Genomic DNA, 13,029 nt, shown 5'->3' with positions numbered 1-13,029 from the left:
TTTTAAATCGCTTACACAATCCAGTTAGTTTTCTAAGTCGCAAAGTGTTGCAACCGACTAGCTTCCGGATATTTGTTTTTTTTTTTTTTTTTTTTTATTTAACCAAAGGCATAACACAGAACACAATCATTATAAAGAATACTTAAGCACTAAATTACCTACATGAAGTATTGTTTGTTTTTGTTTGTCTCGTCACGTGTATCCTACTTTTATTATCACTATAGGTGAGCATATAAGGTATATGTGTCAATAATTATATTTATCTACTTTCCTTATTTAAATATTTTAATCGCATTGAAGGTCGAATTATTCATTTCACGATAAAAATGTGTATGTTAATTGTTCTTATTCTTCTCGTACAATTGTATATAATAATATCAGCCCTGTATTATATATTGTCCCACTGCTGGGCACGGGCCTCCTCTACTACTGAGAGGGAATAGGCCTTAGTCCACCACGCTAGCCCAGTGCGTCTTGGGAGACTTCACATACCTTCGAAATTATTATGGAGAACTTCTCAGGTATGCAGGTTTCTTCACGATGTTTTCCTTCATCGTTAAAGCCAGCGATAATTCACAAAGAATGCACACATAGTTTTAGAAAAGTCAGTGCCTTGGGTTTTGAACCTCCAGACATTCGTCTCGGCAGTCTGTTCCACTCCCAACTAGGCTATCGTCGCTTTCCCGTACAATTATATCTTAAAGCGATTTTCCAGCAGTGGCGAAGAGTCCATATAACTCGACTCTTGCCGCATTTCCTTCACGTAGAGTTTCTGAAGAATTTAATTATGATGAGAACGATTTGCAGACTGCGCTTATGCATATTAATACCTATATGTTGTGCGGGGTTCCCTTTTCGAAAACTACATCATTCGCCACTGTTTTCCAGCGAAAAATAGGGAATCGGAAATAACAGTGAAAAATAGCCTAACAACTTGTTCACTGTCTGCTCGAAACTAAAAAAAAAAAATAAAAATGAAAATGCTTTATTCATCACGTAGGCGAACATAGTTGCACTTATGATAAGTCAAGGTACATGAGAATATTTAATTATTACTTAATTAAATTAGCTTATATAAACAAAGACAATTTATATTGAAAATAAAATAAATGAATTAATATACTTAGTAAACAAAGAAGCCAGCTCGGGCTGGCAGGGAAGAAAAAATAAAATGATGTATATATGTATTTTTAAATAAGCAATAAGGGAGAAACGCGTCGCGATCCTCACCGGTGAGGACAATAACAGCCCTAACCTAGATAACCTACCAGCCTTTCATTAACTACCTAAGCGATGACTACCCGAAGAAGAAAGGCAGAAAGAAACTCCGGGCTTTATTTTTTGTCATAAATTGTCCGTTCTTTTATAATTAAAAAGAAACACTTATGTCGTTTTACAGCTATTTTTTGTGACAAAAATCTAAACAAAACTAATCTCATTTGACACCTTTGCCTCCGAAGGTAGGCAGCGGTGCAACCAAGGCATCATTTTTGCCAAGTGTATTCCGTCCCCGTATCACAATACGGGCAAGCCATATCTGGATAAATTCCAGACTCTGGACTGATGCTAAACAGAAAATACCTAATATCCCCGATCCAGAATTGGAATCTGGTACCTATCAGCAGTGACGTACTGCGTACAATAAATACAAAACGCCAGCGAGGCAACCTGGATGGTTTATAATACATACATAATATAATTGTTATGTACTCAATGATTTCATGTTCTAAGTATGTATTCTAAGAATATAATATATATTATCTCCTCGTCAATATTATATTTTAGTTTTTAATGAGGTTTATTTTTTTATCACGTAGGTGAACAAAGTTGCACTTATGATAGTCAAAACAATATATAAGAATAATTATTATTATTTCTGAATAACACTTAAGATCACTTATATATTTCAACTATATTGTGTTTGCTATTACTATCAATAGTCCTTTTCTCATATGAAGGGAAAATATCATGTCTCCTCCACATTATTGTAAAGCACAGTTCGTCTAGATAGTGTTTGCTATTACTATCGGTAGTCCTTTTCTCATATGAGGGGAAAATATGATGTCTCCTCCACATTATTATAAAGCATAGTGCCCTCAGGAATAAAAAAAATAATTCCACCAAATTCAACAATTCGCAGGGCTTCGAGATAGACGTGTCAACGAACAAAGCATTCTCCAAATCCCTGGACGAAGCCGTAATTCCGGGCCGTCCGTACTTCAACACGTTGCTGCGCATAATGGCGACGCGGTGCATGCAGCAAGCGGTGTACTTCGTCAGCGGCTCCGTCTCACAAGACGAGTATTACCACTACGGGCTCGCGTGTCCTATATACACGCATTTCACTTCGCCTATACGTAGGTTAGTAAAAATGTTTATCAAAGCTGTTACAGGGTCTGCGACTGAGCAGTGGTGTTATTTTTTGTTCGTGATTGTACGCTTTCACCTTCTCATTGTTGTAATCGATAATTCTTTTTCAATCACTTTTCGATTCGTTCGTAAATGGATGAAGTAAGTTAAGTCATCTGTAACCTTGTTTGACATGTTCACAAATGGGTTATTTTGAATGGTTTTTGATTTGAACGATCGGTCCTTAATGGGTTTGAATAATAAGCATGTGTTTGGTTGCAGGTACGCGGACGTGATGGTGCACCGCCTGCTGGCGGCGGCGCTTGGCTGCGACTCCACGCACGCCGCGCTCGTCGACGCGCGCCGCGGGGAGGCGCAGTGCGACGCGCTCAACTACCGCCACCGCCAGGCGCAGCACGCCGGCCGCGCCTCCGTCGCGCTCAACACGCACGTGAGTACACGCACTGAGGACGCACCACCCGACACACTCACTAGTGGAAACAACTACCGCCACCGCCAGGCGCAGCACGCCGGCCGCGCCTCCGTCGCGCTCAACACGCACGTGAGTACACGCACTGAGGACGCACCACCCGACACACTCACTAGTGGAAACAACTACCGCCACCGCCAGGCGCAGCACGCCGGCCGCGCCTCCGTCGCGCTCAACACGCACGTGAGTACACGCACTGAGGACGCACCACCCGACACACTCACTAGTGGAAACAACTACCGCCACCGCCAGGCGCAGCACGCCGGCCGCGCCTCCGTCGCGCTCAACACGCACGTGAGTACACGCACTGAGGACGCACCACCCGACACACTCACTAGTGGAAACAACTACCGCCACCGCCAGGCGCAGCACGCCGGCCGCGCCTCCGTCGCGCTCAACACGCACGTGAGTACACGCACTGAGGACGCACCACCCGACACACTCACTAGTGGAAACAACTACCGCCACCGCCAGGCGCAGCACGCCGGCCGCGCCTCCGTCGCGCTCAACACGCACGTGAGTACACGCACTGAGGACGCACCACCCGACACACTCACTAGTGGAAACAACTACCGCCACCGCCAGGCGCAGCACGCCGGCCGCGCCTCCGTCGCGCTCAACACGCACGTGAGTACACGCACTGAGGACGCACCACCCGACACACTCACTAGTGGAAACAACTACCGCCACCGCCAGGCGCAGCACGCCGGCCGCGCCTCCGTCGCGCTCAACACGCACGTGAGTACACGCACTGAGGACGCACCACCCGACACACTCACTAGTGGAAACAACTACCGCCACCGCCAGGCGCAGCACGCCGGCCGCGCCTCCGTCGCGCTCAACACGCACGTGAGTACACGCACTGAGGACGCACCACCCGACACACTCACTAGTGGAAACAACTACCGCCACCGCCAGGCGCAGCACGCCGGCCGCGCCTCCGTCGCGCTCAACACGCACGTGAGTACACGCACTGAGGACGCACCACCCGACACACTCACTAGTGGAAACAACTACCGCCACCGCCAGGCGCAGCACGCCGGCCGCGCCTCCGTCGCGCTCAACACGCACGTGAGTACACGCACTGAGGACGCACCACCCGACACACTCACTAGTGGAAACAACTACCGCCACCGCCAGGCGCAGCACGCCGGCCGCGCCTCCGTCGCGCTCAACACGCACGTGAGTACACGCACTGAGGACGCACCACCCGACACACTCACTAGTGGAAACAACTACCGCCACCGCCAGGCGCAGCACGCCGGCCGCGCCTCCGTCGCGCTCAACACGCACGTGAGTACACGCACTGAGGACGCACCACCCGACACACTCACTAGTGGAAACAACTACCGCCACCGCCAGGCGCAGCACGCCGGCCGCGCCTCCGTCGCGCTCAACACGCACGTGAGTACACGCACTGAGGACGCACCACCCGACACACTCACTAGTGGAAACAACTACCGCCACCGCCAGGCGCAGCACGCCGGCCGCGCCTCCGTCGCGCTCAACACGCACGTGAGTACACGCACTGAGGACGCACCACCCGACACACTCACTAGTGGAAACAACTACCGCCACCGCCAGGCGCAGCACGCCGGCCGCGCCTCCGTCGCGCTCAACACGCACGTGAGTACACGCACTGAGGACGCACCACCCGACACACTCACTAGTGGAAACAACTACCGCCACCGCCAGGCGCAGCACGCCGGCCGCGCCTCCGTCGCGCTCAACACGCACGTGAGTACACGCACTGAGGACGCACCACCCGACACACTCACTAGTGGAAACAACTACCGCCACCGCCAGGCGCAGCACGCCGGCCGCGCCTCCGTCGCGCTCAACACGCACGTGAGTACACGCACTGAGGACGCACCACCCGACACACTCACTAGTGGAAACAACTACCGCCACCGCCAGGCGCAGCACGCCGGCCGCGCCTCCGTCGCGCTCAACACGCACGTGAGTACACGCACTGAGGACGCACCACCCGACACACTCACTAGTGGAAACAACTACCGCCACCGCCAGGCGCAGCACGCCGGCCGCGCCTCCGTCGCGCTCAACACGCACGTGAGTACACGCACTGAGGACGCACCACCCGACACACTCACTAGTGGAAACAACTACCGCCACCGCCAGGCGCAGCACGCCGGCCGCGCCTCCGTCGCGCTCAACACGCACGTGAGTACACGCACTGAGGACGCACCACCCGACACACTCACTAGTGGAAACAACTACCGCCACCGCCAGGCGCAGCACGCCGGCCGCGCCTCCGTCGCGCTCAACACGCACGTGAGTACACGCACTGAGGACGCACCACCCGACACACTCACTAGTGGAAACAACTACCGCCACCGCCAGGCGCAACACGCCGGCCGCGCCTCCGTCGCGCTCAACACGCACGTGAGTACACGCACTGAGGACGCACCACCCGACACACTCACTAGTGGAAACAACTACCGCCACCGCCAGGCGCAGCACGCCGGCCGCGCCTCCGTCGCGCTCAACACGCACGTGAGTACACGCACTGAGGACGCACCACCCGACACACTCACTAGTGGAAACAACTACCGCCACCGCCAGGCGCAGCACGCCGGCCGCGCCTCCGTCGCGCTCAACACGCACGTGAGTACACGCACTGAGGACGCACCACCCGACACACTCACTAGTGGAAACAACTACCGCCACCGCCAGGCAGCACGCCGGCCGCGCCTCCGTCGCGCTCAACACGCACGTGAGTACACGCACTGAGGACGCACCACCCGACACACTCACTAGTGGAAACAACTACCGCCACCGCCAGGCGCAGCACGCCGGCCGCGCCTCCGTCGCGCTCAACACGCACGTGAGTACACGCACTGAGGACGCACCACCCGACACACTCACTAGTGGAAACAACTACCGCCACCGCCAGGCGCAGCACGCCGGCCGCGCCTCCGTCGCGCTCAACACGCACGTGAGTACACGCACTGAGGACGCACCACCCGACACACTCACTAGTGGAAACAACTACCGCCACCGCCAGGCGCAGCACGCCGGCCGCGCCTCCGTCGCGCTCAACACGCACGTGAGTACACGCACTGAGGACGCACCACCCGACACACTCACTAGTGGAAACAACTACCGCCACCGCCAGGCGCAGCACGCCGGCCGCGCCTCCGTCGCGCTCAACACGCACGTGAGTACACGCACTGAGGCACGCACCACCCGACACACTCACTAGTGGAAACAACTACCGCCACCGCCAGGCGCAGCACGCCGGCCGCGCCTCCGTCGCGCTCAACACGCACGTGAGTACACGCACTGAGGACGCACCACCCGACACACTCACTAGTGGAAACAACTACCGCCACCGCCAGGCGCAGCACGCCGGCCGCGCCTCCGTCGCGCTCAACACGCACGTGAGTACACGCACTGAGGACGCACCACCCGACACACTCACTAGTGGAAACAACTACCGCCACCGCCAGGCGCAGCACGCCGGCCGCGCCTCCGTCGCGCTCAACACGCACGTGAGTACACGCACTGAGGACGCACCACCCGACACACTCACTAGTGGAAACAACTACCGCCACCGCCAGGCGCAGATCGCCGTCCGCGCCTCCGTCGCGCTCAACACGCACGTGAGTACACGCACTGAGGACGCACCACCCGACACACTCACTAGTGGAAACAACTACCGCCACCGCCAGGCGCAGCACGCCGGCCGCGCCTCCGTCGCGCTCAACACGCACGTGAGTACACGCACTGAGGACGCACCACCCGACACACTCACTAGTGGAAACAACTACCTGTATACTTTTAAATTACAGATAAGTGCATTATTTAAATTATTCACATAAAATTTTATCAACATTAAAATATCGGAAACTAAGGTGAGTCGGGGGAAGTGCGCCATAAAATTTTCATAGCTGGATTCAATGCAAAATAATTTCTTTTTGTGCTGACTTAAGAATATAATTTTATTAATTTAAGAATATTTGGTATTTTGTGATAACAACCTATAGCCATTCAAGGAAATTGGACCATAAATTAATAATATTTTGCTCAAAGTAAAAAAAAATGGTAGGCGCACTTGCCTCCGGAAATGGGGTAAGTGCGCCTGTGTAAAAAAAAACGCCAATATGAAACATTATAAAGAAAACACTCATTTTAGTCCATAGAGAAATAAGTTTTACTCGCAATGCTCTTGGATAATTTTTAATCACTCAATATTATACCAAACTATGGCTGTCAAATGAAATTCGGGGTAAGTGCGCCATATATATGTAAATCAGGGCTTCAAAACATTTTAGATTTTTTTTTGCTATATAAGATTTTTGCTATATTAGAGTTTTGTGTGCGGATATGTTGAAATAAAAAATGGTAGCCCTAATATAAAATCCATTTTATTTCTAAAAACTAAAATAACATACAAAAATGTAGAAATTAACAATTTCGAATGCGTTATAACTCAATTACTTAGAATTTGGCCTTATGACATTTGATATGTTTTAGCTGCATTATATCCAGATAACGTGCCTGATCGAACAGTTGGAACCTATTCACGTAAAGTTGCTCTAGACCAAGGTATTTCAGTTTTTCTTTTTGTAAAAAACGAATTAATTAATACGCCCTTTTATTTAAGTCGGCTCGAAACAAAATACCTTGAGTACAAAAATTCTGCTGTTAAGTATAACATTTTTATAATAATAATTCATATTAGTAAAACTTATTCTCAAAAAAGGTTGGTTATATATGGATCAGGGGCAAGTGCGCCATACGACTATTAACTGTGGCGCACTTGCCCTACTCGACAATTTTTAAGTACATTTTTTCGCATTGCTAAAAATCCTTTATTTTAGTATATATAAATAAACTTCAGACAGGAAGTTAAAATAAAAGGTTTAAACTATGTATTCACCTTACTGGTTTACAGAAATATGTTAAATATCTTGAAATATTTGATGTTATCTTTCACGGGGTCATCTCTGTTTACAGGTCTAAATGACACTTAAAATAAAATGGCGAATAAATCGTATTAAAATGAACATAGCCATTTATGTTTTTTAGTGGAACTTTATTTCAGTTAGTAGCATCTATATAAGATTGCGGTAATTGTATAACATCAATAGTTTTCGATTTATTTAGGGTAGGTGCACTTACCCCGTCGGCGCACTTGCCCCGACTGACCTTATATTGACATAAAAAGACATTATTTTTAAATTATTTAAATTATATTTTATCTGGACTGAAACTAAACCTGCGTCAATGCTCCAAGAATAATGTGTTTAACATATCTGATGGTGATAACTAATATCTGTTGGTCTAACAGTACTATATCACAAAACTCAGAATATTCATAAAAGACTACCAAACTTAACCAAGTTTGGTACTCATTTTTGGTTCCTTTTTGGTTAAAAAGGAGCCATATTTATTACGCTAAGGGTAGTAAAGAAAAAAAAGAGGAGCTGTACTGTATGCCTTTTATATTTTCATATAATAAGCATATATTATTAGTATCTACGGTCACACGTTTTGGTTGGACATGTAAATAGCCCAACCAACAAGAAAAATTAAAAAGCGTGATGAGGGCCAAGGAAAAGCAAAGTCGAACAAGCACAACATACGATATCCCCTCAAGGCAGGAGAGCAAGGGCTACTAGATAATACTGCGCAAAATTACTCATCGATCTTGCAGCTAGTCACGTGGCACACACCGCAGAGAAGATCCGAGATGCCAGGCGATACTCCGGTTGCCGTCCACGGGCGATGCGGCAGGATGAGGTGTGAGGATCGGCGAGGTAGAGGTGAAAATTAAGAGCAAATGAAATTTAGATGGATCTAAATTTCAGGCGAATATTGGTGCGTCTTTCTTTGACCCACAAACAAATTCTAGGGTACGTTTTAAAATTCATTCGGATATTTCTATTATGTCACCCGAGCTCGTAGCTATTTTAGAAGCTTGTTCTTACGCAGAGTCAATCTCATATTACGTTTCAAACAATCTGAGCATAACGGCCAGTATTATGTCGAAAGAGGCGGCATCTACTAACTAAGCTAAAAAGGTCGGATGAGTAATTGTACGCAGAGGTTACCCTCGACTATGACTTACGTTGAGGAGACACCGAGCGGCTCAACCACGTTTATTATAAATTATTTTATTTTATAATTTACGTGGCGTATTTATATTCATACAGATTGTCCCAAAAAATAGTGTAAGGCAGAGCCTCGGAGATCCTGAGATCGAGCACCCCTTGGGGTATGTGAATCACCCCCATGTATGTTTCGCGATTTTTCATAGATTTCGAGTTATGAATATCTTACTGTATTTCTGAAAATTTTCAATTTGAACAATTAAATGTTTCTTTTTTAAAAGTAGAAGACTCTTCCAGATTTTTTGTTGCAACTAAATTTTCATTCTGTTGTACTTTTTTGTTAAAAACAATCAGCTTCGTAACTTTAATGAAAATGTTGGTGTAAAGTGAAAAACTTTTAATCTATGAATTATGACTTAAATTTTCTACTTTAAATTAAAAATCTAAACAGGTGACTTCGTGGTTCTAAGGTAGGTCAAAAAATTGTCAGGCCTCTCAAGTTACATATTAATTAAAAAAAAACATAGCCCTTCATGGGGGGAGGCCCCAGGTTCCAATTAATTTGTAATTTGTAACTAACGCTATTAGATAATATCTTGATAAGGACTATTTTGGTAGTTTAAATTTTTCTAAGAGATCTAAAATATTTTTTTTTTATAAAAAATAATTCCTAAATCTTTATATTCGATTCCGTCTTTCAATCGTGCGGCGTAAAGATATGGAAAGAATGCTCAAGGTAGTTTACCCGGGTAAGGATCTTGAGAAGCTTGTATCACTTTACTTGTAATTTCCATTAGTAATGAAAATCTCAAAATCAGATTAGCTGTTTCTACACACCGAACAATTTTTTCAATAACATTAGTATCTGAACTACAGATGTTGAGATTTCACTTCATTTACAATCAGGGAAGTATAGTGGGGTTACTGCCGAGTCGGTAAGTACATACTACATATGTAAAAAGACGAGCGGAATACCTCCCGCACGTACGTAGAAGTCGCAAGATCGGATGGGTGGCACCGACTTCATACAGCCTCCCCATCCTCACCCCTCTAGAAGATTGTCTAATTTATTAGTACTTACTGTACAAACTAATGTTTGTTCGAATTTGTTTCGAGAGGCAAAACGTGACGTAAGGGCCCCGATATATTATTATTCTAAGATAACTGTCGTCTGCAAAAGAAACAGCAGCTATATTAAAAAAAATATTCCACTTGTCTAAAAATAAATAAAGTCTAACTCTTATTTTTGTAAAATCCGAAACGTATATTTTACTTGTTGTTTATTTCTTCGTTGTATTTGCATAATTTTCTAATATTGTATCATTCATATCTTACCTGGTCAACAACCTTTGTTATAGAACGGGTCAATATATATTTATGAATTTGCTAAATAACGTCCACGGGCAATACACATCACCGTGACCGGTATATAACTGGACACGCATGCTTCACATGGGCATATTTTCCACCGACTTCTCATTTTTGCATACGATTACAATTTACATTGATTATAATCTGAAGAATCATAGTCATTTTAATGATAATATAATCCGAAAAAAAATTAAGAAGAAGGTATGTACAGGAAATGAGTGTGTACAGCCAGAATGGATATAGGTGCGTTGCCGACGTTACGGAGGAAAAAGGTTTGTCAATGCTGAAGGCGCAGTAGAGAAAATAATGGATATTAGCCTTATTATTATTCTACTAACTTTTGCCCGCGGCTCCGCCCGTGTTATAAAGTTTTTCGGGCTAAAGTTTTCCTTTATAAAAGTCACGCTATATATTTTCCCGGGAGCCTATGTTCTTCCCAGGGTCTCAAACTGTCTCCATACCAAATTTCATCTTAATACGTTGGATAGTTTTTGAGTTTAACACGTTCAGGCAGACAGATGCAACTTTGTTTTATAATATATTTTTGTACAACTTTTTAAGAGGAACAATCGCGTCATTGTTGTATAACTTTAACCGTTTACGCGGCGCACGCAACGGAAGCTCTCAAAACTAATAAATTTTCCTCGTCTTTGCAAAATGTTTCATTACTGCTCCGCTCCTATTGGGTATAGCGTGATGATATATAGCCTATAGCACTCCAGGAACAAAGGGCTATCCAACACAAAAAGAATTTTTCAGTTTGACTCGGTAGTTCCTGAGATTAGCGCGTTCAAACAAACAAACAAACTCTTCAGCTTTATATTATAGTATAGATATAATCAGACAGGCAGTTGAGACAACTAATAATGCCCGTATCTCGCTATTACTACAATTTTTCATTTACAGCTATGTATTTGTCCAGTCGGTTCTTAAAAAGCTTATCATTGAACTTAAGTAATTATAGGTACTCCACTTCATATCGTGTAAAGTACGCACTTAAATACAAGTACCGATCTGGTCAACCAGCCCGTACATGCTGACGAAAATGTCTGCAATGTGGCTCTACAAATTACAACTGAATGATACTGGATCTGCTAATACAACATTATTGTCAATGAAATAAATTTTCGAAATCTTTTATAGACAGGCTTTACAATATTCCAAGTCATGAGTTAAATTAAACATATACAAAATATTGTATTTGTATTTCACCATCATCACTATCATCAGCCATATGAAAGGCACTGCTAAACATGGTCCTTTCCTAAAGATTTCCAGACGGACCTGTCGAAAGTGGCTCGCATGCAGTGTTCCTACCTTTATCAAGTCGTCTGTGCTCTTGTAGGTGGATATCCAACGCTGCGTTTGTTGGTACGGGGTCGCCGCTCGAAAACTTTTTTGCACCATCTCCTGTCAGTTCTGCAAGTGTATTCGTTTTCAATACTACTTTATTTATGTTCCGTTCTCAACTCAATAACGACATTCTAATCGAATGTTCTGTATTGCTGCATATTTATCGCCGTCCTTGAATTTCCATTTGGCTTCTGCATTAAAAACAAATAACATTCAGTTATCTAAATTTAGAGATACTTATTATTATATAATTGATGAACCAAACATTTATTCCGCAGGAGCGATTACACTCGTCAGGTTTAAAAGCACAATCTATAAAAAATAAACAATCAAACGTATAAATAAATAGTAAACGAAAATATGAGTACTTATCTTCTTTCACTTGACAAAAGTACTAGAAATGCGCGACATTTTGATTTTTGTTTTTACCATGTTGTAGAACATGATATTTTTAATTAGTTACTGCAATAATAAAAAAAACTCAAAATTGTAGTTAACTTTTTTCACTTTGCACCCGTCGAAGTGTGGAATTTTTTAGCAAATTTTCACTGTATTCAGTAAAAATCAATCTGTAATGAACATTTTTTTATAACTTCTTTGATCATCAAATCGTCTGGTTTTGTATAACCACACATAAAATTCAATATGTTTTTAAACAAATTTTAATATGTTTTTTAATCTTTTACGAACAATAGCTTTGGTTTTGTAGTTTTGGTGTATTAATGTTCGGGGTTAGGTATCGAGAAATAGGGTATTACCGATGGGTATAACGAATACACAACTGTTCATTTCCTTCTACCAACAGTAATTATGTCATTGGGTTAACGGAATGAGTTAATGAGTGCCTGTAAAGCCCATAACGGGATTATTAGAAGTTTGTACGAATTTCTAAAACATTAAATAAAGGTAGTCTGATTGAGATTCGAAACGGATCACAGTTCCCTACGTAAGTACGACGCATTCCAGGATCACCTTATGTATATCCGGTTAAAAAGTCCATGCCATACTTGATGCATCGACCACAAAGTACTTTGAAGACTGATGTCGACTGCCGACTGTCTATTTTCGATTGATACACTATCTGGACACCACCACACTTACCTGCTATCAAGTGCAATGAAGTCCCTTTGATGTATCTGTATAAAATAAAATCATCAATAACTACTGGGTCAATATCAGTATTAGTGTTTTAAATTTTATTTTCCCCTGCCCAGACGGACTCTGCCAGAGGCATTAGGCATACGCATACCTATCTAAGTACTAAAAATCCGGCTCCCAGAAAACAGTGATAACTGATAACTAATCACAAAACGAACAAAATATTTTATAAGTAACAATAATTTAGTGTAGATATAAAATATTACAACATAATTTATTATGGAAAATTTA

General features: G+C 44.5%; 2 protein-coding genes across 3 annotated transcripts in view; one reads left to right on the top strand and one right to left on the bottom strand.

The window, feature by feature from the left end:
- Positions 1 to 8,639, top strand: part of LOC119189957 — a 28,655-nt gene extending 20,016 nt beyond the window's left edge. Inside the window, exons 12-16 of the mRNA XM_037440797.1 lie at positions 2,141 to 2,361; positions 2,632 to 5,569; positions 5,643 to 6,017; positions 6,088 to 6,573; positions 8,520 to 8,639. Coding sequence (XP_037296694.1) covers positions 2,141 to 2,361; positions 2,632 to 5,569; positions 5,643 to 6,017; positions 6,088 to 6,573; positions 8,520 to 8,639 — 4,140 coding nt within the window. The remainder of the gene's footprint in view (positions 1 to 2,140; positions 2,362 to 2,631; positions 5,570 to 5,642; positions 6,018 to 6,087; positions 6,574 to 8,519) is intronic.
- Positions 1 to 13,029, bottom strand: part of LOC115456418 — a 344,631-nt gene that overhangs the window by 241,862 nt on the left and 89,740 nt on the right. The window lies entirely within an intron of this gene.

This window comes from Manduca sexta, chromosome 20, assembly GCF_014839805.1.
Source record: "Manduca sexta isolate Smith_Timp_Sample1 chromosome 20, JHU_Msex_v1.0, whole genome shotgun sequence".
Lineage (NCBI taxonomy): Eukaryota > Metazoa > Arthropoda > Insecta > Lepidoptera > Sphingidae > Manduca > Manduca sexta.
Note: the sequence above shows the minus strand (reverse complement) of the source record. Positions and strands in the feature narration are given on the sequence as shown.